The 25863-nt window shown below is 41.3% G+C and overlaps 1 protein-coding gene across 1 annotated transcript in view; it reads left to right on the forward strand.

The window, feature by feature from the left end:
• AFF2 (ALF transcription elongation factor 2) overlaps positions 1-25863 on the forward strand; it is a 384416-nt gene that overhangs the window by 220268 nt on the left and 138285 nt on the right. Inside the window, exons 5-7 of the mRNA XM_052662634.1 lie at positions 1399-1485; positions 7248-7284; positions 7575-7608. Of these exons, the coding sequence (XP_052518594.1) occupies positions 1399-1485; positions 7248-7284; positions 7575-7608 (158 nt within the window). The remainder of the gene's footprint in view (positions 1-1398; positions 1486-7247; positions 7285-7574; positions 7609-25863) is intronic.

Raw genomic sequence — 25863 nt, forward strand, 5'->3', positions numbered from 1 at the left:
ATCCCCTCTAAATCTGGTATGCATTTTTAATGTACTTACCGCCTCCTTTTAAATAGTGCCAGGTAGAATCCAATCTGTGTCAGGGCTCCTCTGAATCATACTTACAGATTCTGCTTCAACGGTTCCACTGTGAATGAATCTGTGAAGTATCTCCTTGCATTACAGCTCTTCAGACATCAAAGACTCTTTTTGAACTGGATAATTATAGAAGGGGGAAAAAAAACATGGTTTAGTGCTACCTGAGAGTTCTTATTAATATTACCTTTGAAATGACTAATTATGTTACCCATAAAGATTGGGGAAAAGTATTATGTAACTAACTCATTAAAAAGGCCTTTCATAAACTTTGATCCCCTCCTCCCAAGTTTGCCTTTATTTCCATCATTACATTGATTTTTAGATTTAATGTCCATATACCAAAATGTTTGATGAATCCAGCATAGTCCGACACCGTTCAGCTTCACAAACTTTGTCATCTCTCCTGGGATGTCAAGCATATGATTTAATTACCCTCACTATTCGGAGAAAGTACCATGAGTCCTAAGACTCCAGCAAGATTTGAACAGCACCTCTTTTCAAAGCGAGTGTTTAAAAGAACTGAGGAGCTACCCTCTCTGCTAGTGGAGAGTGGGCACCTGAGGGGCCATGCCAACATTAAGACTTCAGCTCACAAACGCACTGTGTCAATAGCATGGTCCTAAACTTGTCACTAACAGTTAGGCTACATCAAGAAAAATGAGTATCAGAGCATGCAGAATGAGGGTGGTGATAGTGCTGCCCTGCCCTGAGCTAGCAGATCACACCTGAAACGGGAGATCCAGAGTCAGAAGAGCCCCAGGCAGTCCTGAGTCCCTCCTGGGAGCACCTGAGATAGTTGACAGAACGCAGAATTCAGGCATTAGAAGAGAAGTTGAAGATTCCCTGTCAATGAATGAACAAGTTTCCAATGTCTCCGACTGGAGAAAAGATGGCACCAGGGGATCAGGCTGCTGTCTTCCAACAGCTTGTCTGGAGAAAGAAGAAATGATGTGTTCTGTGTGGCTCCAAAGGGCGATCCTGAGGTAGAACCTCTTGGGAGACAGATTTTTTTAGCTCCTGGCTGGAAAGAATAGTGTGATCAGGCTGTCTGAACATGAGACTGGCTGCTTTGAACAGTAGTGAGCTCCCCATCACTGGCAATGTACAAGTGGATGTGGAATGGCCCTTTGTCTCAAAGATAGGCTTTAAGCAGAAGTGTGGAGCAGGGGAATGGACTGAATGACTTTAAGTTCCCCTGAAAAAATTTAAGCCAATTAAGTCAGTAGGTATTATAGAAAGGGCCTACCATATTTAGTGCCAAGAAAGTGTTTCATTTTTTGAAGTTCCTGCAAATAAAGTTGCTTTGTTTTTCCTCATCAGGAGATGACCCATCCCTGGCCTACTCCTCTCACTGCCATGCATACTCCTGGAAATTCTGAGCAGAGCACACTTTCCATCCCAGGACAGGTCAGTGATCTTCTTGCTCCATTTCCCTTGCTATGATGTCAGTTATACCAATCTTCCCATTGGAATCTTAAAAACAGAAATGGCCTTGGTGTTCTACTGCCATAAAATCTAGACTCTTTCGTGTCCCTCAGGATGTTAATACAAATAACATATGTATTGAAAGAGCATCTTTAAGAGAATGTCCACCAGATGCTAGCTTGTAGATCATTATTCCTAGAGCACCACCACTGGCCAAGCTACTGTCCCCAGAGCTGATGGACCAGAGAGAAGAGTGAACTCACCCCTTAAGAAAGACCCAATAGATGATGAAACAACATCCCAGACTGTTTTAATTAAAAAAAAACCCAGTACTCTTCAGCCTAATGGATCAGTTTTTACTTTCATGTATCACTTTTAGTCCTTGCCCACAAGCAGACAGATTTTCACATGCCAACAAATCATATTGACAGAACCTTTTCTCCTACAGTTCTAGTGTAGAACTGTCAAGTGTTTCATATAAATTTTTCCTCACTTGCTCTCAGTAAGATTTTTTCTCAGCATTATTTTTTAAAATGCCTGAGTAGATGTGGATATTCCAATAACACATTTTAAAAGAAAAAAATAATGTCTTCCTTTCTCCCATCCAATTAGCCATCTGTCCATCCATCCATCCACTCATCTATTCATCTATCCACCCATCCAGCCATCCAGCCATTCACCCATCCACCTACCCACCCATCCATGCATTCATCCACCTATCTATTTACCCATCCATCCATCCACCCATCTACCTATTCATCTACCCACCCATTCATCCACCCATCTGTCCATCCACCCATCCATCCATTTATTCAGAAACCACTTACCAAGGATATACAATAAAGTTAGGGATGAAGAAAAACACGAAATGACAAAGCAATGTAGCATGTGCCTTCATAAAGAATAAAGGCCCTGAGAAGGATTTCATACTCCCTGGGGCGGTGACCAAGTGCTTAGAGGTGACATCACCTGGAGGCTGCTTACAACTTTGACAGGTGGAGAAGGGCCCAAGAGAAGAACACTCCATGCAGAACAGGAGAGCAAGGTACCTAGAGAGATCATGGTGGGATGTAGACTATTATGGTCTCAAGTGAACCCCAGGCACATAAGTGCATCTCTGGGAAAGGCCTTGAATGCCAACCAAGGATATTGGACTTTATTTGTAGGAGAAACCCAATCACATCCTTAAATTTTAGAGTCATTGTTTTGAGAGTAACATTGGCCTAAACTGTGTTTAATCATCCCCTTCCACCTTTGAAAGGGATCAGAACTAAGTGAGCAGGTCCGGGGTGTGTCATTCCTTCCTGAAGTCCAACTCTCCGTGGTCAGGCTGCCCTGGGTTTGATATCCTTCTCCCTGGCATCACAGCCAAGCGATCAATTCATCTGTTTCAGGTGTTGAATCCAACATTTGTACAGTGATTGCAGTGTTTTCAGCTGTATTTTTCCAATTTTGCAGATAATATGTGCAAGTCGCAATTTTGACATTTGCAAGTGTTTACAATAGAACTGGTTGTTGAAATGAGATTTTATAGTAGGTGCAAAATTTGGAATCAGGCCTGATCTGCATTTTCTGTCAATTATCTGTGCTACCATCAACCCCATGATAAAGGTAGACGCAAGTGGGATAAAATGGTGAAACCAGTATGGCTACCCACCCACTCTTTTGTCTCCCTTGATTCCTGCCAAAATGTTGATTTGAAAGAAAAGTACATTTTAAATAATAATAACAACATGAACAGCACATATAATGCTGTTGTGTGCCTAGCTTGGTTCTGAGCACTGACTACATAGTAAATAATTCAATCCTCACTATATTGGTGGACTTCCCATTGGCTCAGTGATAAAGAATCCACCGGCAGTGCAGGAGACCAGGTTCGATCCCTGGGTCAGGAAGATCCCTTGGAGAAGGGAGTGGCTATGCACTCCAATATTCTTGCCTGGGAAGTTCCATGGACAGAGGAGCCTGGTGGGCTACAGTCCATGGGTTTGCAAAAGAGTCAGACACCGCTGAAGTGATTTAGCATGTACACATGCACTATGTTGGTAATTTGACTGTCCCTAGTTTACAGAGGAGAAAACTGAGGCACACAGTCAAGAAATGTGCTCAGAATCACTCAGCTAATAAATGAGTGAGCCTGTCTTCAGAGTTGGGTGTTTTAGTGATATGTTCATCACACCGGTTTATAGATGCACCAGTTCAGATGCCATCTTCCGAAACACGGGTATTCTCCAGCAAATACATGTACCTGCAGTGCTCGTCCTTTCCTTGTGCTTGCACCAGGACTAGGTGACACCAGCCTCTCAGAAAGCATCTATTTCTTCCTTTCACTACAGAGCTTTCATGGAGGAAAGGGACTTAGGAGCTGCAGACCTGGCTGTTGTTAATCCTGGTTCTGCCATTTGCTGGCTGTGTGGTTCTGTCCAAGTTCTTCTAAGCATCAGTTTCCTCATTTGTACTGTGTGTGTGCGTGCATGAACATGTGTGCTATGTGTAATCCCAGTGGATTTTCCAGGCCAAATAATCTATGATTCTATAAACTTACAAAAACCAATACGCTTGAAAATCCTCAACTTAGTAAAATTTACTTATCCATCTCAAATTGAAATGCCACGTTTTCAGATGGAAAATGGAAAAACTCTATGCCACATTGAGGGAGCTAGTTATGTCCCCTGGGGAAAGTCCCTTTAGGCAGAAGTTGGCAAATGACAGCCCATGTCTTTTTAGGTTTTTAAATGGTTAAGATTTTCCAAAGAATGTGAAAATTACTAGTAATATGAATGCTATTAGATGCTATGAGTGATATGGAACTCAAATTTCAGTGTCTATAAATCAAGCTTTCATGGAATCTAACCACACCAATTCATGTATGTCTTATCTATGACTGCCATCACACTACAATGGCAGGGTTAGATAGTTATGACAGACACTATAGGTCCCTCAAAGCCTAAAATATTTACTATCTGGCCCTTTATAGGAGAGGTTTGCCAACCCTTGCTCTAGAATCTAAATCCTACAGGAGCCTCTGATTTTACGATTAAGGCTATTATTTAAAATAGCTTGACATAAGTTTGTGAAACATTTTGGCATTGTTATATTCTACTCCTAAAATTATCAGTGTGACATGTCCATACAAGAAATGCACAAATCAAAGTCAGACATTTAAAAAAATTTGTATGACGTGAATCAACAATTGCTGTATGAACAATGCAAATTCTCCCCATGACCAAGCTATTTTTCAGTCGGGATTAGGTATGTATGCAAGAGAAGGCAATGGCAACCCATTCCAGTACTCTTGCCTGGAAAATCCCATGGGCGGAGGAGCCTGGTAGGCTGCAGTCCATGGGGTCACTAAGAGTCAGACACGACTGAGTGACTTCACTTTCACTTTTCACTTTCATGCATTGGAGAAGGAAATGGCAACCCACTCCAGTGTTCTTGCCTGGAGAATCCCAGGGAAGGGGGAGCCTGGTGGGCTGCCATCTATGGGGTTGCACAGAGTCAGACATGACTGAAGCGACTTAGCAGCAGCAGCAGCAGCAGCAAAGGAACTTGGGTAATATCCAAAGATGTTTCATTGGTTTGGAATTCTGGTTTGAAACAGGCTTACCAAGCTAAACATTAAAAACTGTATCAAGAATACATAACAGATTTGACTCAAATTCACTCAAAAATATAACCCTCCAATTTGTTTCATGCATCACTGCTCTGAAGCCTCAAACAACTGACTGGGTCTGATGTCCATGATACATGGATGAAGGGTAAAAACTCAGTCCAGATTTCTGGGAGCAGTACAAAGGCTGGCCATAATCAGAGATATCATTTATTTGACTCTGAATGCTGTTGTTTGATTCCTGAAGCTATGCAAGACCAAACTTGTCCTATACAATTGTAATTAAATTAAAAAAAATAATGAACATATAGTTACTGACAAATGGTTAACTCCTCATTTATTTGGCACTCTGGGAAATGTGATGTGCTGGATAACTGAAATTCTTGGATAACAAAAGGCTATCCTTCCATCAGTCAGTTCAGTTCAGTTGCTCAGTTGTGTCCGACTGTTTGCAACCCCATGGACTATATAGTCCATGGAATTCTCGAGGCCAGAATACTGGAGTGGGTAGCCTTTCCCTTCTCCAGGGGATCTTCCCAACCCAGGGATTGAACCCAGGTCTCCTGCATTGCAGGCAGATTCTTTACCATCTGAGCCACCAGGGAAGTCCAAGTAATATTATACTATGCTGTAATTGTGTCCTCGGGAGCTATTGACATGGCTAAGAATGCTTGCCTGTGTATTAAATGGCCATAGACTCTGGTGTATTTTCAGTTCTGATTGTGCTGTGTCACTTGCTTTGGCCCCCTGTGCTGTCAGGTTTCACGTCTCAATGTTTCTAGTGGCTGTGTTTTTAGAAATGTTTCCCCTTCCTCACCATGTATAACTTGCTAAGGGGTGGGAATCAGATGGCGAAGCTTGTTAGGGTCTTTTGTCAAAAGTTAGTTGTCTAGCAGACTGGGGAAAGGATGGAGTGTGGGGTGGAGAACCCCTTGAGCAGCAAACTACCTGGGCTTAGTGTCAGCCCTTTGCTTGAGAGGCCTTTCTCCTGTCTTGTGGAGTTTCTGCTCATCTTTTGGTGTGGTGATTATGCCAGAAGATAGATGTCTTGGTTAACAGAACCATGCTACATAGATTGGAAAACTCACTTTCAATTTAAACACAGCATCATCATCATTCTAGCTCACTTCCCTTACATAGAATAATGCTGTGATCTTATTTTTACTCTATAGGGTGGTAAGATTAAGCTTAAAGAATAGATTACTTGCAGCAGATTGATATAAATCATTTAAAGAATTTTTTATTTGAACTATAGTTGATTTACAATGTTTTGTTAGTTTTACACGAACAGCAAAGTGAGTCAGTTATGTAGACATGTGTGTGTGTGTGTGTGTGTGTGTGTGTGTGTGTGTTCTTGATATAACTAATTCTTGTATTTATTTGAATTCATTGTCTCTGGTTGGAAACAGTTACTTTGCCTTTGAAATTCCCTCCTTCCTCCACACATGTGTCCATGCTCCCAGAAGGCCTGATGTGTGCAAATCCGGATTTCTTAACACACTTATAAGTCATGTTGAGGGTGACTTTCAAGTAAAATTGAAATCTCTTTAGATTACATGCTCCACTCTCGTAGTTGGAATTGCTTCCTATACATCTCCAACTTTGCAATGAAGTTTTAAGAACACTTTTCTTGTAAAAATAAGAGACATCTATTGCATATGTGTCACCGTCAAGGTAGAAAATTGGAGTTGTTTCTATAAAATGGAACAATTGAGCCAGTCTGTTAATTACAGTGTTATGTATACCTCTACCAAAGTCATGATCCTTTGTTTGAACTGAGTCCCCTTTACTTCCATAGAGGCATCATTGCCTAGCTAAGTGAGAAATTATACATTTGAATCTCACACACATGGGTTGTTTGTTCCCACATTGCGCACATTTCCAAACAGATACCAGTCTTATGTGTAATTCTGATAAAATGGCACTTATGGTCAAGTTGTAGCAGGTTTAGCTGGCAAATGTCTATCCTTTAAGTAGAGCTACCGACAGTAGCCTAATTAATGGACTCCTTAACTCTGGTTTCCTATTTGCCAACATTAGTCAAGTTATATCTTCAGCAGTAACAAACAGACCTTTTGTTTCTTTTGTATCATTTAACTAATGTTTGTATTGTCTGTGTTCTTCCTTATAGGAATCCCAACATCTGACTCCAGGATTTGCCTTACAAAGTAAGTGTTGTGAAAAAAAAAAATATTTCTTGGTCAAAACCATTATCTCCTTTCCTCCCTCACTTTCTTCTCTTTCCTACCTAATATTATGAAAACATGAAATAACAATAAGAAAAAGTCACATTGTGATATATCCAATTGGTTTCCTTTTTACTTCATCTGTTATACATGGCAGGATTCTGTGAAAAAGTGTAACTGGAAGGGCTGCATGTTCAAGACCAATGTTGTTCAGAATTATCATTTGACAGTAGAAAACGTGGATGGTAAATGTCTGTGTGCTTTCTTTTCAGAGTGGAGTGACCCGACCAGCAGAGCTTCTACAAAGTGAGTACCATTCAAGTCCCGAGTATTCAGGTTTCTGAAACAGGCTTCTTCAGGGGCATTTGGCAAGGAAAATGTGCTTTGGTGCTGAGGGAATCTTATTCTCTCTGCTGCTCCTTGAAAATAGGAAACTTGCCTCTTAACAATGTGGAGTGTGATTAGAGGGGAGAATGAGACTTCCCACGATAAGCCAATAACAGCCAAAATGAATGAAATCACCATTAGGCTCTCTAGCATTGTAGATACAAGCTGGGTCAAAAATAACTGTGATTCTTGAGTTGTTTGAGCTATTTGAGTTGTTTGAACTGTGATTCTTCAGTTATCTAGTTGTTTGAACATTGTGTCACTTCAGCCACAGACATCTTTATATGTAACATTCGGCCACCACTGACTAGGATGGAGAAAGAAGCTGCCTAAGCAGCCGTGATTGAACATGAGGGCTTGAGTGCATTTTTCTGGCCAGTCAGCCTGGGACCTCGCTGTTCACAGGTCATCTGGTGACTGTATATTAAAAATAAACAAGGGCAGCCAGCAAGAGATGGAATAAGAGATTGCATGATACTAGGTTGAAGTTCAGAAGCCAGGGCCCTGCAATTCACTCCACACTGTCTTTATTTTTTATTAATGTTCACTGAAGGAGGGGCTTGGAGAAACCAATTTCCTCAGATTAACTATTGTAGATTTTGTAATATCCATTTGTCCAAGAGCATATCAAGGGAGTAGTTCTCTCACAACTTCTTTCATTCCTAATAATAGAAAATGGAAGCCAACTTTTCTGTGTGAGTAATAGTCACATATTTGAAAATTTTCAAAATGAAATAATGTATGTCATTTGAGTGGCCTAATGGCACACTTGAAGTGAATTGCTCACCTTTTGGAAGATCACGAATAATTGCATAAAACAACTGGGAATGACTCCCAAATAGACCAAGGCTCTGAGAAAGTCAGTGGTATTTCCATGGTCTTAGTTCTGTTTAGTACTAAATTCCCCCAAACACTGACCTCATCATCAGTCCTCTTATTTGGTTTTCTGGCCTGATCTGTGCCTTCTAAGTCAAGGTTCCATTTCAATACCCAAGAATTTTCCATTTAAAGAATCCAGGGAAAAAGAAAGAAAGAAGAGGAAAATAAAACTATAACCTTGATTTAAGGGCCAAATTACACAGAAATGTGGTAATTGAATTTTTTTTTTTTTTTTGGCTGTGTTGGGTCCTTGTTGTGGTGCTTGGATTTCTCTCAAGTCATAGCTTGCAGGTTCCAAATCGCATGGGCTCAGTAGTTGTGGTACACAAGCTTAGTTCCCCCATGGCAGGTGGGATCTTAGTTCCCCAGCTAAGGGCCAAACCTAGCTCTCCTGCATTGCAAAGTGGATTCTTAAGCATTGGACCACCAGGGAAGTCCCAAAATCATCTTTGATATTGTTCATTCCAGCTTTTCCAGTCATCATTTGGTATTGACCTCTCCGTTGTTATCCCAGTAGACAATAAACCATATTCTCCTTACCTCTACTCCTAAATTGCTCCACTCTTATTCCAAAGCCAATATAATTCACAAACACACACACGCATACACTCACACACACACATAGTTGAGCATTCAGGAAATCAGTGCAGGTTTCCCAACATGAAAACTTACAAGAATATTTTTTCCATTGTAAAATGATTCTACTCCTAAAGCAAGAGTTTTAGGCTCCTGCTGTGAAATTTCCATATAGACCATAAAATGCAATATTTCAGTAGCTTGTAACTAACAGAAATAAACTTGTCAATTGTGATTTATAGCTAGAGGCTGCATCTCCAGACAGTAGCACTGTGTATACAGTGCATTTAGTAGGGCTAATGTGCTCTATAGGCATTGTCGATAAAACTGGAAGACACTGAGTCTGTTTAATGAGTGAACCGCTCTTCTTTTAGTTGCTTGATCTAAAGTCTAAGTATTGTTTGTCAGACTTCAGCTGGAATAAATGACCTTCTTGTGGTAGGGTATAGGTTTAACATAGGACAGATCAGAGCTATAATAATTGTTGTCACTTTTAGCTTCCAAATCATTATCAACTTAGCCATTATTTTACTACACTGTGCTTTTTAAGTCAGTTTCTAGGCTTTTTCATCTGGCAAGGTCATCCTCCAGGCATCTGAGAACATCCTGCATGTAGACAGACTGTTAGTGGCTGGAGGTTGGTGGGAAGCAGCCCCAAGACAGCCCTTCTGCAGGAGAGACACCCTCCTAAGGCTTACAAATGTCCTGGGCAAGCCCCTAGCCCCTCACTGCAGTAGGAAGACATGGGAGCCTTGTAAATCAAAGTGCCTTTGCTACTGGACTACTTGATTGTTTTCCTCATCTTGGCCTCATTTCCCCAACGATGAAATGCAGATCTTCCATTTGGGCCTGGGTTGTTTATAAGGACTACACGGATCAGCACCAGGACTGAAAATACCAGCGCAGGGTTCCCCAAGTGCAAGCTCGGAACTAACCAGACTCTGTGATGCGGCGGGATCACTGGCCTTGGGAGGATGGAAGTTCTCGCCCCAGCATGCTCCATTGACACACAGTGCTTTCTATAGGGTGTCCATCTAAGTGATGACATCCTACCTGTTCCAGCTGGAACCCTGACTTCCCAGGAGGCCAGAGCATGCAACTGGGAGAGTTTCAAGATCCAGGCTTGAGTCTCTGTTCCATGACACTGATGGCATTGGGGAAAAGCATTGACCTCGGATTCAGAGGATTAAAGTTTAAATCAAGGGGGAATTTATTTTTATTTCAGAGTATAGAGATAGAGCCCCTTGAGGGACATGAGGCAAAATAACAAACATATGTATATATGCATATTGGTATACATGCAAACACTTGTCACAATTCAAATGTAAACAGTTATACATTTCTAGTAATTCAGCTCAACCTTAAAGTGCATTGAATGTAAACCCTTAATAATTTCTGGAGGAAAGAAGACCCAGGATGTTTTGTTTCCCTCAGCCTGTATAAGTCAGAGTTGTATTATAGTCTTGGAACAGGCCTCACCCAGGTCTTCTAAATCCAGTGGAGTTTCTAGCCTCCTTCAAAAAAGGTCTCTTTCCCCCAAAAGAGTGGGACATGGGCTATTGAAGGTCAAGTTGTATTTCTCAGGCTGTAGAGTTGTGTAGTTCTACAGTGATACCATGTCTGTCCTGCCTCTAAATCACCCATTTATTTCAGGGAAAAGATTCAGAGATTGAAGGGACACCCTAGAATATGGGTTACCTTCTAGTTTCTTTATGACACCATTAAAGAACAATGGAGGAGAAAGTGGAAATCAAATCCAAAAAACTTGAATTTTCTCCATTGAGTTAAATGTCTTCATCTAGTTGACTCTATCAGCTTGTCAATTATTTGTCGTGCAGTAGCTTTACCAAAATACATGATTTTGTTGGTCTTTTATGAGCCATCCTGAATAGGGACAGATCAAATTCTTCCTGCAAATCATTTTCAGACAGCAACCATGAACTCAAGAGTATCCCTCTAGTCTTTCCTTGACTTTAGCTCATTTGGTGAGGACCAGTGAGAAGATGGCAGCTCCATACACGGATGTTTGAATATTTCCTTTGTCATCCTTGGTTGTTTGCCTTTGGATTCTATCAAGTTGGAAATCATGCAGACCCCCTTTTTATCAGGTATCTCCTGTGTTTTAGGTCGTGCTGTTGAGAATTCCTGTATAGTTTCCATAAAAGCCCAACATAAAGGTAGATGTAACCGTAAGTCTGCTCTTTCCTTGCCATGAAACCAGTTTCTTCATTTATGGCACTGGCTACAAGTCTGAAAGCTTCCCAGCCATGGACCCAGACAGTTGACAAAAGACCTGACGAAGGGAATCTAGCTGTGGCCAGTTTACCTGTGGGTGACAACTATGCATACCACATGGACAAATTCTTGAATGTAGCACCAGATAAGAGGAAAGGAAGTTACACTCTCACAGGAATGGTAGACATCTGTGACAGTAATCACTGTGCTGGTGGATCATGGGCAAGGCTAGGTGCCAGGTCTCATGCCAGGTGCTTTTATATGCACCACCCTATTATATTTAGCGGGGCTTTCCTGGTGGCTCAGCTGGTAAAGAATCTGCCTGCAATGCAGGAGGCCCGGGTTTGATCCCTGGGTCAGGAAGATCCCCTGGAGGAGGAAATGGCTACCCATTCCAGTATTCTTGCCTGGAGAATCCCATGGACAGAGGAACCTGGTGGGCTACAGTCTATGCCAACCTGGAGGGGCTCCCAATAATTACCATTTTACAGATGAGAAAAATGACACTAGAATATCATCCCTCCTTATGAAGTATACACAGTTCAGTGGGAGGGCAAACTGACTATTTATCTTGAACAGACATGTTAGCTATGAGTACACAGGAGGGCCGAGTAAGTTACATTGCTCTTCATGGGAAAGCTTGCATGCTCAAAGCCTTCTCTTTTCCCACTGAGTTGTCCCTCCTCATGGAATCTGATGCAGTCAGGGGTTTGGTCACCAAATTTGGCATTTTGTACCTGGACACAGACCTTCAATAGACTTGAAGAGCTGAAGTTGATGATTCCAAACCTGGTTAAAGTTGCTTGATTTAACTGAAAGAACATTATTTTTCATCTTTTCTCTATAGGGTATGAAGACTTCGTTATCACAGGGAATAGAAAGATAATAAGAATGTTTTCTAGTTTGCTATGATCAGTAGCAAGTGCTACATAATTTTTTAGATGAATTTTAAAACAATTTTTTTATCAATAAAACTCCAAAACACAAAAAACATGCATGAAAATTTTGACCATCTTTCTACAAAAACTTTCATCATGAAAAATGTTTCCTTTGAGAATCTGATTTGAGATTTAAGCAATTTCATATGTTCTTTCCTAAGCAGTTAATTTGGTCTTCTACTTAGATACAATTTCTGGAGCAAAGTAAATGTGTAACGAGGCAGGGGAAAAATGACTGTTATTTTCATAATCAGATTAATTCTTAATCAGAATAGATGATTTGGTACTTGGAATTTAGAAATACTACTAATCAGTTTAAGACTTACAAAAACCAAACTAAACTCTCCCAATAAACTGGTAATCTTGGTGACTGTCACTGGTCGCAACCATTCCAACTTTCAAACTGAGACATATGCCAACTCTTGCATTTAACCCATCTTGTATGCCCTGCATCTCAGAGCATGCCAACTTTTCCTAAGGACTTAATATATTTTTGGAAGTTCTCCACTACATCAGGGACAGCCACCTGGGAGCAGAGAAAACAAAATTTGGCAGCCTTTTCAAGCTGTGAATTAAAGGTAATTCACAGTTTGAAATGAATCAGCATGAGGTCCTTAAGAGGAGTAATCAGACATCAAGAGGATTTTATTTTGAGGACTGTATATTGGCTAATGTGACAACAAGCAATATTGGCATTTGCAATGTGCACGTCAAGAAGTATTGAAGCTGCTGGTGCTTGACAGGCGCCAAGACTGAAAACTGGGGCACCTTTGACAGGAACTGTGGATTTCTGCTTTCATTACAAAAGCTGCAAACATAGATGTTTGTGCTCAGGGAGCATAAATCTTGAAAGATCAGATTTGCTTTTTGTGTCTTTGTTCAGGTGCCCAAGATTTGTATATTTCAGGTGGATTTTGAGACATGTCTGTAATTAGAAACAAACATCTCTTTTTCTCTCAGGAAAAAGTCAAGTATGTCGTCTTTTCTACCTGATTTGCATCGATATTTATATTCGTTCATTCACTATTTCATTCCTTACAACAAAAATGCTTTGAGCCCCTATTATGTGTAAGGCTCTGGGCAACGCAGGGGGTTGTGCAGAGTGAAACCATGCACACTCCCCACCAACGAGCTCACAGGTTAGTGAAAACTTCCATGGATAACACCAGTATCTCAACCAGCTCCTACCCACTGAGCACCTGCAGCAAGTATGTCAGGAACTTTCTCTCTTTACAGACTCATGGGAGTCAGCACCTTATATTCTACAGCAGCAGAAACCAAAACTCAAGGATTTTGAGGGAGTCACCCTATGGGCCACAGTAACAGAACCACAACTGGACAGACTCCAGAGCACATACTCTTGACTTGCACTTAAGCCACCCCCTTGGGATTCACCTATGACCTTTCCCTGGTGTCAGACCAAAGTAGACTGAACACTTGCATGCATGCTCAGTCAGTTGTCTTCGTGACCCATGGACTGTGGCCCACCTGGCTCCTCTGTCCTTGGGATTTCCTAGGCAAGAATACTGGAGTGGGGAGCCATTTCCTCCTCCAGGGGATCTTCCTGACCCAGGAATCGAACCCTGTGTCTTCTGCATTGGCAGGTAGATTCTATACCACTGTGACACCAGGGAAGCCCAAGCACAGTGTGGGCTAACATGGACCCTGTCATTTGCTTTCTATCAGGGAAAGGATTAGATCAGAACACTGTCATTGAGTCAGGCTCTCTGACACAGCACATGCTCATGGGTGCTGATGAGGACACTCTGTAGATACCTCAGCCTCAGCTCAGGGCCTGGAGAAGGCAATGGTACCCCACTCCAGTACTCTTGCCTGGAAAATCCCATGGACAGAGGAGCTTGGTAGGCTGCAGTCCATGAGGTCGCTAAGAGTTGGACACGACTGAGCGAATTCACTTTCACTTTTCACTTTCATGCACTGGAGAAGGAAATGGCAACCCACTCCTGTGTTCTTGCCTGGAGAATCCTAGGGACAGGGGAGCCTGGTGGGCTGCCATCTATGGGTTTGCACAGAGTTGGACACGACTGAAGTGACTCAGCAGCAGCAGCAGCAGCAGCAGCAGCTCAGGGCCAGCAGTCAGATTTTGTCACATGCCTGGAAGATGCTTCCTTTGGTGAAGTGGGGTGATCCAAACCTGTAAGGGACTTCACCACTCCTAGCAATTCCCACAAGGGTGATTTCGGTGGCCTGTGATGGTAACAACATTTCTCTCTAGAAATCTCTATTTTCGTATATGAAAGTAAAAAGAACAGAACTGATACTTGGGTTGGTTTTTATGACAGTTTTGTCCATCACCTTTCATGCTTACCAATGTGGAAATTGCTTTATTTTATTGAAAAGTTGCTTTATTTTACAACCTTATTTTTAAAAATTTAAAAATTATTCCCAGTATTATCAATTGATGGCCCTATTTCTAAGTTCTCCTAGAGATTTTCAACAGTAAATGGGAGTGAGAAGCAGAAGAGGTTAAGAAGGGTGGCAAGAATACACAGACTGCTAAACTGCTAAATCACTTCAGTTGTGTCAGACTCTGTGTGACCCCAGAGATGGCAGCCCACCAGGCTCCCCCGTCCCTGGGATTCTCCAGGCAAGAACACTGGAGTGGGTTGCCATTTCCTTCTCCAATGCATGAAAGTGAAAAGTGAATGTGACGTCGCTCAGCCGTGTCTGACTCTTAGCGACCCCATGGACTGCAGCCTACCAGGCTCCTCTGTCCGTGGGATTTTCCAGGCAAGAGTGCTGGAGTGGGTTGCTATTGCCTTCTCCGGGAATACACAGAAGAACTATACAAAAAAGATCTTAATGACCCAGATATCCATGATGGTGTGATCATTCACCTATATCCAGACATCCTGGAATGTGAAGTCAAAGTGGGCCTTATGAAGTATTACTGCAAACAAAACTAGTGGAAGTAATGGAATTCCAGCTGAGCTATTTCAAATCCCCAAAGATGATGCTATTAAAGTACTGCACTCAGTATGCCAGCAAATTTGGAAAACTCAGCAGTGGCTACAGGAATGGAAAAGGTCAGTTATCATTCCAATCCCAAAGAAGGGCAATGCCAAATAATGCTCAAACTATTGATAATTGCACTCATTTCGCTTGCTAGCAAGATGATGCTCAAAATCCTTCATGCTAAACTTCAACAGTACATGAACCGAGAACTTCCAAATGTACAAGCTGAATTTAGGAAAAAACAGAGGAACCAGAGATCAAATTGCCAACATCTCTTGGATCATAGAAAAGGCAAGGAAATTCCAGATAAACATCTACTTCTACTTCATTGACTAAACTAAAGCCTTTGGCTGTGTGGATCACAACAAACTGTGGAAAATTCTTAAAGAGATGGGAATAACAGACCACCTTACCTGCCTCCTGTGAAACCTGTATGCAGATCAAGAAGCAACAGAACTAGACATCAAACAATGGACTGGTTCAAAATTGGGAAAAGAGTACGTCAAGGCTGTATATTGTCACCTTGCTTATTTAACTTATATGGAGAATACATCATGCAAAGTACTATGCTGGAGGAAGCACAAGCTGGAATCATGTTTGCTGGGAGAAATATCAATAACCTCAGATATGCAGATGATACCATCTTAATGGCAGAAAATGAAGAGGAACTAAAGTGCCTCTTGACGAAGGTGAAAAAAGAGAGTTCAAGCTGGCTTAAAATTCAACATTCCAAAAACTAAGATCGTGGCATCCAGTCCCATCACTTCATGGCAAAGAGATGGGGAAAGAATGGATACAGTGACAGACTTTATTTTCTTGGGCTCCAAAATCACTGCAGATGGTGACTATAGCCATGAAATTTAAAAGACACTTGCTTCTTGGAAGAAAAGCTATGACAAACCTAGACAGTGTATTAAGAAACAGAGACATCACTTTGCCAACATAGGTCCATCTGGTCAAAGCTATGATTTTTCCAGTAGTCATGTATGGATGTGAAAGTTGGACCATAAAGAAGGCTGAGCACTGAAGAACTGATGCTTTCAAACTGTGGTGCTGGAGAAGACTCTTGAGAGTCCCTTGGACTGCAAGGAGATCAAACCAGTCAATCCTAAAGAGAATCAGTCCTGACTATTCACTGAAGGACTGATGCTGAAGTTGAAGCTCCAATACTTTGGCCACCTGATACGAAGAGCCGACTCATTGGATAAGACCCTGATGCTGGGAAGGATTGAAGGCAGGAAGAGAAGGGGATGACAGGGGATGAGATGGTTGGATGGCAACACCAACTCAATGGATGTGAGTTTGAGCAAATCCCCAGAGATAGTGAAGGACAGGAAAGCCTGGTGTGCTGTAGTCCATGGGGTCACAAAGAGTCAGACATGACTGAGCAACTGAGCAAGAACAGTCATTGAATGTGATGTTTTGATCACACACACACACACACACACATGTGCACATCCTGTCTCCCAGAGTATCAAGCCCCTCTAATGCATCTGATCTAATGAGATGCTTGCACAGATGTGCATGCTCTTTTTTCAATTACTAGGTTGTAAAATACCATGACCAGGACTACTTTTCACATGCCCAGTGATTGCGAATTTGATAGCACTTTCACACAATACATTAACATCATGTGAGTGTTACAGCAATCCTATTAGATAGCCAGCTATGGAGTGGTGGAACTGGGCCTGGAAGCACGGATTCTGCCTTCCATCAGAGTGTGCTGCCTTGTCCCCATGTTCTCCAGATGCTGTGGGGCCAGAACTCATCAGTCAGAGCATAGACAAGTCTTCCAGGACCAGGTGAAGAAAATATAGCTGCAGTGCAAAAAGCCCCGTGGATCATTCTTAGAAATTAAAAAGAAACAAACAACCCCTCCTGAGAAAAAAAAACAAACAAAACAAAACCCTACCCAACTGAACCTAGAATGGGTGAGAAGGCATATCCACCCTGCTTCTGAGCTATTCATTCTGCTTTTCCATCCTATCAAATATTTCACAGTCAGCCACATACTTTGCCCCAATTACAGTATCAGGAACATTCTGTTTAAGTGGTCTGTTCTTGACATCTTCTCAGAGCTGCTGAAAAGCCCTTCCACTTTACTAATGAGTGGGTAGCATCGGTAGAACATGGCAGGTGCTTGCACAATCATAGCCACAAAATTAATAGAAAAATCAGACAAATGCCTTTTTCTGTGGTTCATGCTTCCACTGCAATGTGAGGACCAGAAAAGGAAAAGGTCTCAAAATTATTTGATTGACATTTGCAAATATGCTGCCAGTGTTGGGACAGAGAAAGGTAGGGTTGGAATATGCTTTATGAAACCCAGTGAGACACAGTTGTTTTTCTTTGCTGCCCTGTGAGATCTTGGCACCCAAGTACAGCCCCTAATATACCACTTGGTCCTCAGCCAAGTTCTAGGATGCTTGAGAGAGTGATGAAGAAGCAAAGGTCATTGAAGGTCATGATTTACAGAGCAACCAACAGTCCTCTCACCACCACTGCCTAAGTTCAGGAGTTACCTCGTTTTTGCAACAGTTGCCCACTTTTAAAAAATACCCATTAGATAACTCAATATCATAACTATGTGGGATATTTCTGTATTTGCAAGAGAAAACTCCAGAAAGGGATGTAGTGCTGGTAATTTCTAGAAATTGTCTACAGTATCTAGAAATTCCAAGGGTCATTCTATATTTCTCCAAAATCATTCTCATATATCATGTAACATGGGCCAAAAGGAAGCAAACTAACTGCATGTGAGGTGTGTGGTGGGTCTTTGTTGCAGCTGCAGGTTCGTTCTCTCTCTAGTTGTGGTATGCAGGGGCTTCTCTAGTGGCAGCATGAGGGCTTTTCCTATTGCAGTACAAGGGCTCTGTAGTTGCAGTGCACAGAGTTCTATAGTCTTGGTGCCTAGGCTTAGTTGACCAGCCATATGTGGGATCTTAGTTCCTGGACCAGGGATTGAACCTGCATCCCCTGCATTAGAAGGCAGATTCTTAACCACTGGACCACCAGGGAAGTCCTTAGAGTCATCGTTTGCAGGCACCATCTGTGGGCCAGGCGCTGGGGCCAACATTTCACAAGCATTAGCTGTGTCATCCTCGCAGCATCTCTGAGGTGGGATGTCATCATCTCCACTTCCAAGATTCCTCTCTCAAAGGCTCAAAGAGGGCACCTAGCAAACAGCCCAGACACCTACAGACAGACAGCCAATGCCGGTGATAATGCTGGAACCAGGCCTGCTTGACGTCCTCTGGGCTGTGCCACACTGCTCTACTTCGCTTGTTTCTTCACCTGCTGTCTTCACTGCCCCTTTGTAAAAGGAAACTGATTTTATGGAGAAGGAAATTGCATCTCAGAGCCTTTCAATGACTGTTTCAAGATGACAAAGCCAGGTATGATTGGAGACAGAGTCTCTAGGATTCTTGGAGTACAAAACTCGAACTTTTCTTTCTGAGACCCTGTCTGCCACACTTGTATAAAGTTTCAATTGAACAATTATGAATTAAGTACAGAGACAGACAATACTCTTCTGGTTCTATGACATCTTCTGTTTCCACACAGAGCATTATCTTTGTTACATTTGGACTTGACTCAATTCTGGGAGCCAGAAGACAGAGGAGGGGCCTCAGGTGCTGGGCCTGCACTTCCGGGTGGCTCAAATTGCAGCTCTCGCTCTTCCTGCCATATGACTTGATGAAGTGACCTGGCATTTTTCTGAGCCTTTGTTTCAACAGATGTAACACAGAGATGTGCTATTGCTCAGACTCTATCATGAAATGCACTAACATTAGGGGACTCCTGAATGGGCTTTGCCAACCATCATTCGGCATTAATTCTCTCCTCATGTTATCACTGAGGAAAGTCGTGCTCAGATGGCATAAGCGTGGGCCCTAAGCTCACACAACTCATTGTTGCAAGGCTTCTTGTCCCACTTCTTGGGCCCTAACTGAGTTCTCTTTTTGCTAGTATCTGCCATTACTTCTCACAAATGTTTTGTTGATGTGGTTTGGATCAAAGGATCAATTCCCAGTGCAGACAAGAGAGTGATGCTGGACTGGAAGCCAGTTGTATGTGGACCACTCTTCTACTTAGCTTAGATGTCCCCAGCACACTTCTGGATGCTCCACCCACAAGGGATCACTCATTATTTGATTCATTGACAGTTTGAGCATTTGAAAAAGAATCTGAATTGTTGTTGTTGTTGTTGTTTTTAATCACATACGTTTTTTCAATCTCACTGTCTTAGCGAATGGAATTTGGGAGTTAGATTTACCCTATCTTCATGCTTTTGAGGAGGGGGCCGGTTTTATTCTGAGGTTGAAGAGGACCTGAAGCCAGTGACCTGTCTTGACCTTTACAACTGGATTAAAATTCCAGGTTGCTACTGTGGTAACCATACCTTGAAAATTAGATCCTGACAGTCACAAGAAATTTAAAAGTTCACTGCTGCCATGAACTTTGAAGAAAGGTCACTTAAGATTGTTAGAGACAGCCTCTTGATTTACATAATCTGCCTTTCTGTCTGGTATGCGTGTGTGTTTAGGGGGGTGGCACAAAGAGATTATATCTTGATGAATTTTTTAAATATAAAAAATGGTTGTGGTTTGAAGCAGAGCAATTTTCTGCATGAAATTTAAATCAGCGTCAGTTCAATTTATAGTATTCACAGAGAGTTGTGATATTCAGGGTGGCAGGAAGCCAAGAGACACAGAAAAGATGTAAAGACACTGAGAAAAGATACTCCTGGGGGGTCCTTCGCAGACAAACCTGAGTGGCCCATGGTCCAAATGGCAGCCACTGTCAAACCACAGGCTACTGGGCCCAGGGTTCTGCAGAGGATGGAAATAACAGACCAGGCACATGACAGACTTGCAGATCAAGACAGCAGGCAGGCGCTGATTTGCCCAGTGGCGTCAAGAGCTGCTCCCAAAGCGAGGGCAGTAGAAACCAAGCAATATGGGGCATCTCACCTCTGAAGCAGATGAGGGATTGAGGAATTTGAAATTCCAGAAATTCTCCATCCTTCCTTTTGTATTTATTTCTCTCTCAAGACAAGCAGTTCATGGTGACTCTGGCTTTATAATTAGTTTGAGCTCTGTCTGTGGTTCCATAACAGGCTTTTAAAAAATTGGATTGGGCTTTTTTTGACACGCTACAACAGGATTGGAATGTGTTTCTTAGGCAACACATTAAAAAATACCTCTTTAACTCTCTGAAAGGAGCAGTTTCCCACCAGAAGTGATGATCTCACTCTGGGAAAGTTGGCAGACTCTTTCCCACACAACAGAGAGCAAATATTCAACCTGCTGGACGATATCAGGTAGCTGGGGAAAGGATGGGAGGCAACAGGAACTCTAGCCTTCCGCAGAGGGGCGGCTCTGGCTGAAGACCTGAGGGGATAACCTCTCATATCCCTTGAGTGTCTCTTCAGCCTGGTTTGGTCAGTCTGTGTGCCAAGGAGGCTGGGACGATAATGATGGAATTGCGATATTCCTACAACCCGAGAAATGCTTAGGAAAGCCCAGCAAACACTACCAGTATTCCCCTTGAGAGGGTTCTAGAACCTCAGGTAACGCCTTTGGCTCTACTGACATAATAGGTTCACAAGTCTCTCCTTAGGGACAAGGGTGGTATGGATTCACCTGTGCTTTCTTAGCAACTAGGACACAACCTGCTGCATAATAGATAACCAGAAATTGTTCTCGAGTGAATAGTACATAGTCAAATAAGGATCCAGAAGGTGTCAGCTATTCTGAATTAAAAATAACATTTTTTGAGATCTTTTATTTTTAGATTCCTCAATCCATATTGAAAAGGTAATGTCATAAGAAGAAATAAAAATGTGTGAGTGTGTGCACATGTGCGTGTCTAAGTAGTGTAGTCATGGAAATCCATGTAATGTAGAGATTTAAGTGGATAGGCTCCAGAGCCTGGGTTCAAGTCCCAATTTCACTGTTCAGTTGGTAAAGAATCTGCCTGCAATGTTGGATACCTGGGTTCAATCCCTGGGCTGGGAAGATCCCCTGGAGAAGGAAACAGCTACCCACTCCAGTATTCTGGCCTGGAGAATTTCATGGACTATATAATCCATGGGATCACAAAGAGTCAAACATGACTGACTGACTTTCGCTTCACTTTGGCCAAGTTACTTAACCTTTCTGTCACTCAGTTTCTTCATCTGTAAAATGGGGATGATAATAGCACCTGCATGATAGCACTAAATGATTGAACTGCTTATTATAGTGCTTGGTACATGGGCAGTTCACATTAGACATTAACTGTTTTATTCATTATGCTTAAAGTTAATACTGTCATTATTACTGTATGCTCTGAGGCAGAGCCCTTTGTGCTGCATTCTACTCTTCAGTCACTTGGGGAGTCCTTCCTTCCATTTCCCTGAATTCTCCCAGAGGCTCCCAGTTCAAGGAAGACCTCTCCAGAACAAGCCTTTCCTCTGTGGACTCACTTACCCCAGGACCCAGGGGCAAAAATGAAGAATGGTGGAAATGTGTCAAATTCATCCACTTTGGGAACTAAGCACTTTCTTCTTGGGAGCTCACCGCAGCATCTTATCACAGCCACACTTGTGCTTTTAATTCTGTGATTATTTAAAAACAAACAAACAAACAAACAAAGCTATGACTTAACGATGTCTAGGTACTCTGCTGAATGTTTTATGTTCACTAGCTAATTGAATATTCACAATCCAGTGAGATGTTGGCACCACTCTCACCCACATTTTACCCAGAAGAAACTAAGGTTCATGAATGGAAACTAAGTTCTTCCAGCCAGTAATGGTGGGTTCATTTCTTGAGCCTATGTCAGGCTGACTCCGGTAAGAGACTCCTGAAATGCCACCTTGCTGCCAATCCTGGAATCTACCAGACTCTATTGTCTTGGCAAATGCAACACATTCTCAGAGATAACAGAGGGCCAGAACTTGACCCAAGATGTTTTTTGTCTCTGATTCCCAGGATAGCTTCTCACCTTTGGTAAAATCACCACTGGGGTAATTTCATATTTGTGGATTGCTTGGCTGACATCTATGTGAATGACTATTTCTGAAATATTAGAGCAACACGTTGGCAGTGTTCTAATCAAGTAACACAGAATCCTTTTCTGATTTCCCTCTTTTTCTGGCATGCATAAAGGATTCATCCAAATAACAACAACAACAAAAATCAATAAAATTTCATGAACAAGCCCCCACCATTCTGTGAAATAAGCACTGTAATCGCTTGCCTTGTCGAATCATTCTTGATGCTGCATATCTGTTTCCTTGGTCTTAAAAGACATTTCAGACTCTGCCTTTAATTATGATCAGACTTGACTTTGAATCCCTTGAGAAATAAGCTTGTTTTTGCTGAGAGGAAAGGTAAAGTAACATTCAAATAGGTTTTAAAAATAAGAATGAAGTTTCAGAAGACACACTATTGTACAACATACTGTATATCAAAATATATCAGCACATAGTTGTAACAGTAGTTTAGTAAACACATTACTGAGTGAACTATGATAAATAATCCACTGAGGTGCTATTTTGCTCAGTCCCAAGCACTGGGTTAAGAGTATATCACCATAAAGTAGATAGGCAATGTTGAAAAATATTTGCTTATGTGTCTTTTTTTAGAACATCTCTTTCAGGCCCAACAGACTAATTGTTTTTCTTCCCTTGCTAGGAAAAGTATACTATAAGGAATTTAGTTAAGAGGTATAGTAAGTGAAGATCTAAAAGAGTTTTAGAAGATAACAATTCTGAGCAAACAATTGTCTTTAGCAATTTGATTGTGAATGTGACAGAAATTAAATATAAAACACAATCAAAGGAGGATCAATGAAATCTTTCCAATCTGTAACCTAATTTAGAATCCAGCATCACTTTTATTGTCTACTGGCACCTCTATTATTATAAGAACCTGAAACTGTAGGTAAAATAAATGTATCAGTACAAGTAAATGAATTTCCATGTTCTGGAGAGTGATTTTTTTCCTCTGGACAGCCTGAATTATCCTGGTTAAGAGGCCACCTCTGTGGAAGAGCAGGGCTCCTGAAGACCATTCTTTTGCATAGAGTTTTATATTAAACTCCTAGAAGCCCTGTTCCAAAATTATAGATTAATAGGAAGTATTTTTCTAGAAAATTCTTCTATTACTCTTGCTAAAACTTTTAGATCTAAACTAAAGTAACTTGACTCTTAAAATCAAAATCATGGTTCAGGTCAGATTTGTTGTCCTTTAATTCCATGTAAATAAAAGTATGATGAAACATTATGCACATCAGAGCATGTCAAACCAGGTCCAGTTTAAAGCCATAAGAAATTTCCCCCCGTTTGAACCTAGTTTGAAACTATTTTCTTAGTTTAATTCCATAACGTGAATGGTGCATATATACAAAGGTTTCAAAGCAGTGTTTCTCAGAAACAGCATTTCAATAGCTCCTCCTCTGCAAAAGAAGGCAAGGGACAAAGCTGACAAATTATGACAGTCTCTCATAATGAAAACCTGAGAATATGCACATCCACGTGCCCACTCCACCCCAGTGTAGTCTGGCTGAATGATGGTTATCATTGAATGACTGTGGCTCACAATTTTACGTGGGAGAGAAGAAAGGACATACAGAAAGATGTTTTCCCACTTGAAGCAAACCTGTCACAAAATTCTTGCATATATTTCCAAACAGATAAAAACGTAATTTTTCACCCTTAAAAAGAATCCTTCACTTTGAAAATGATTCACCGCAGGTTTCCTCTAAATAGTAAGTTCATCTCATGCATTCACAATATGGTTTGATTTTCAAAACATCAATTTACATGCACTTTCCTGAAACAAATCTATTGTGCAAAATGATGCTCACTTGTATAGCATAAAAAAGGTAAAAAATGTTTAAAAAATCGGAATCCATAGTTTATAGAGTGTACTCATCATTAATATTAATTATATATAGTCCAGCAGCTTTCACTAACACAAGTAGAGATGGAGATGCCACAGGCTGCCTCAGAGGTGGTTCCATAATGCTCATTCATAATTAGAGAAATGCCGTTATTTCGACAGCAGTCAATCAAACACAGCCTTGTTCTTGTTCTCATGGGAACCTAATCCTTCAGCCCCTTCTTCCCCCTTCAGTTTGCCTGGTTCACGGACATTCCATGAGGTGAAAATCTAACAATAAATTAGAGACAAAATTAGAGCCATTTTTTTTACGACTAACATTGGGAATGGAATGTAATCCTTGGAGTGCAGAGTACTCACAGCCAACGTGAAATGGACTGATCAGTAACTAGAGCCATGATGTAGCATCTCTCAGATCAAGAATTCTTTAAAGAACCCTGGCAGACAATGTGGAAAGGTTACCTGGAATCGTCAATTAGAATAGAGCAAAATGCCATTGAAAAGGGAGCCAGGACTGAGCTCCCTGCATTCATTGTGATGCGTTCATTCAGGTGCTGATGGCTTGGCTTTTTAACGACAGAGGTGTTTAGTCTCTGTTAGAGAGAGGGTCAGACCACGCAGGAAAACTGACAGCAACACAGAGATTGACATTCTGTGGATTTGCTTGTCTTCTAATACAGTTTCTCTGGGAAACTTGTCTTCGTCTTCATGAAATTAAGCAGCCTCCAAAACAAAGGAAAACCATCACCGGATCACTTGGCCAAACACAGTTTTGAACTTCCCTATGGAATTCAGCTTGAAAAGCTTTATCAAAGGTTTTGCTGAGCTGATCATACAGGATAAATTTTGGGTCTTTGATTTGTAGAGCACTAATTTCAGACTGATTTTCAGATAATTTCCAGGAACACAGTGAGTTTCTCCACTTAAAAGGTCTATTTCTGCGTTCAGTTGTGACCATTAGGCAGGTCTGGTGGGAGAGTCATAAATGTAGCTCTGGGTGATTATTTTGAGAATTTCAGCACGTTGATTGTCATCACCTAATTGAAAATCAGAGTTTTTTACTGTGACTTAAAAAAAAATCTTATTAGTGTCAAACAACTTCCCTTGGAAACTTTGGCTGTATAGTCTTATTTATGCCATGCAAATGTTGTGAATATTTGAGACAAATCAATTCAGCGGGAAAGAAAATAACCTCACTTTTCTGTCAATTATGCAGATATGTAAGGTAAAATTCTTTTAGATATGAAATTTCTAGATTTCACTTTTCTTAAATGCTTTAGCATAAAATATTAGTATAAAAGGATTACCATAGAATATTAGTTGTTATTCAGAAAAGAAAAAGGAGTTTTATGATCCAATATATTTGGGAAACAGCGGGTTAAAAAAACCTAATGAGTCTTTTCATTGTAGGAATTCTTTGAGCCTTTAATATGCTAATGTTCGCTGTGTTTCTACATAGGGGTGTAGAATGGGAAGGGTTTCTATGACTTGGCCATAGAATTTTTTTGCCCAGCATAACTTGGGCTGTGCCCATCCAGATAACAACATCATTGTGGAGTTCTCTGTACATATATCATATATCTAGACACAGCTTCAACATGTTCCTGGAGTGGTAATACTCCTTTTTTTATCTTTCCACCCTCGCTCTACTTCTCCTCCAGTTGCCCCACCAGATCAGA

This window comes from Budorcas taxicolor, chromosome X (assembly GCF_023091745.1).
Source record: "Budorcas taxicolor isolate Tak-1 chromosome X, Takin1.1, whole genome shotgun sequence".
NCBI lineage: Eukaryota > Metazoa > Chordata > Mammalia > Artiodactyla > Bovidae > Budorcas > Budorcas taxicolor.